The sequence below is a fragment of the Gekko japonicus genome, unplaced genomic scaffold (assembly GCF_001447785.1).
Source record: "Gekko japonicus isolate JY-2015 unplaced genomic scaffold, Gekko_japonicus_V1.1 scaffold4356, whole genome shotgun sequence".
NCBI lineage: Eukaryota > Metazoa > Chordata > Lepidosauria > Squamata > Gekkonidae > Gekko > Gekko japonicus.
In genome coordinates, this window is record NW_015177145.1 from 20,258 (window position 1) to 22,203 (window position 1,946).

The 1,946-nt window shown below is 47.5% G+C and overlaps 1 protein-coding gene across 1 annotated transcript in view; it reads right to left on the reverse strand.

Moving 5' to 3' along the window:
- The window catches only part of FIG4 (FIG4 phosphoinositide 5-phosphatase), an 87,973-nt gene that overhangs the window by 20,062 nt on the left and 65,965 nt on the right, over positions 1–1,946 (reverse strand). The window contains exon 9 of the mRNA XM_015428341.1: positions 1,661–1,827. Coding sequence (XP_015283827.1) covers positions 1,661–1,827 — 167 coding nt within the window. The remainder of the gene's footprint in view (positions 1–1,660; positions 1,828–1,946) is intronic.

Consider the following 1,946-nt stretch of genomic DNA (forward strand, 5'->3'; position numbering starts at 1 on the left):
CCGCCGCCCTCCCCCCAAGTCCCGGCCATGTCGCTGCTCCAGTCGGCGCTGAATTTCCTGGCCGGGGCCGGGCTCCTCGGGGGCCGCCAGCCGAGACCAGAATGACTTCGTGGGGCAGGTGGTGGAGATGGGCGAGATGAAACTGCGGATCAAGAAGGTCATCGCCGAAGGTGGGTGTGGGTGGCGGCTGGGGAGGGGGCGGAAGGATGCGCTGTGGCCCGGGGCACCCTCTCAAGATCCTGGTCCTCCTTCCCCCGTCCCGTGCCCCTTCTCAGCCCCCACACTTGCCGTGCCCCCCTTCCTCACACCGGCCTTGGCTTCTGAGCGGCGGTGGCAGCGGTGGTCGCAGAGCGTTCCCTGCGCATGCGCAGGGGATGCTCTGTGAGTTTCGGGGGGATTTAAACATCCCCCGATGTTTTTTTCCCACATTTAGGATTTTTGTGCACATGTGGGGACCGCCCCACGTGCGCAATAACTTCTCCCTCCCCCCCAGGTGCCCCCGATGTGCGGATTTAAGTATCCGCACACCAGGGGCCACTTCGATATTAGTATATAGATATATTCCCTCTGAGTTAGTGTGAGCTAGCTCACGGTTTTTTAGCCTCCAGCTCACACATTTTTGTTTTAGCTCACGAAGGATGATTCTCAGACCAATCTAATTTATGCAGTAGCCAAATCGCTTGATCATAACTTTAATGCCAGTTTCTCACAAAGTAGAATTTTTGCTCACAAAACTCCACAGCTTAGAGGGAGCATTCTAATCACCGATTTTTACAAAGCTCCCTGGTGATAGGGGGAGCAAATGGCCATTGCAGCAGCCAAGCCTGATGGGAGTCCAGGAGCTGCCAGTCTGCCCACTATTTTTGAATTGTGAGGTGAGTTTTGCTGCCTTTGATACAGACGGCAGGGAGAAGCCTCCAGCAGTGACAATGACAGCATGGCAAATCTAGGGCTGGCTTCTTCTCTTTCCCTCCTGAAACAGTAGCAACACTTCTGAAAAATCAGGATAACAAAAAGTGCCTTATCCAAAATCTTGATCTGAAATTACAGCAATTTCTTTTTATGCGCACCCCTGCTCCCCCCACACACACACCAAACCTCACAGTGTTCTCATGATGTTCTCCCTGATCTTAGAAGTGACTTTTTAGGTAGCAGTGGGAAGGGGGAGCCAAGGGGGGAAAATATGAACAATGCCATTTGCAGTCAGTTATTTGAGGGGGCTACTGCCATTTATCAGGGCCCAAACTTAATTTTGGGAGCCAACAAATCTTGCAAAGCAGCAAGTTCTGATTCCTATGTATTAAATTTCCTTTGTCCCAGTCAATGTTTCTATTATTAGCCTAAAGGAGAGCTAGACACTTACTTGTTACATTTCCAAATGTAATTGTGATGTCCTACCCTTAGCCTTTAATCTGGAGTTTATACCACTGAGTTTTAAGCTTACTGTGACTGAAATGCCTTCCAGACTGTTAGCCATGTTTGAGTGACCCAGTTTTAGTATTATCACAACAATTTTAACACACCATGTAGCTAGTTATTGAAACTATTTTAAAAAGCACTATTCACTTTGCAAACACTGACTGCTGATGATAATTATTAATACACAACAAGATGGATACTTAGGCACAGATTTTTAGCTTGCAGAGAAAATTTCACTTACCTGAAAAAGCATTGCTGTAGTATCTTGAAAGAGTTTGCATAATATCTTTAGAATGCTGGGTCCAAGGTGCTATCTTTCTATAGGTTTTTACCCGATGAACAAGTTGAGAACCACCATATTGGAGAGAAAGTGTATCACCATGATCCTCATACAGCTCTTCAAACAGTCTAAAGCAAGGAGACAAAAATGGCTAAGAATTTATTACTTGCTTATTTCAGGAATTTACAAGCTGGGAACCTGCAAGGCCTTGCAGAGGGGCATCTCATTTTCCCTGTACCCGCTCTTC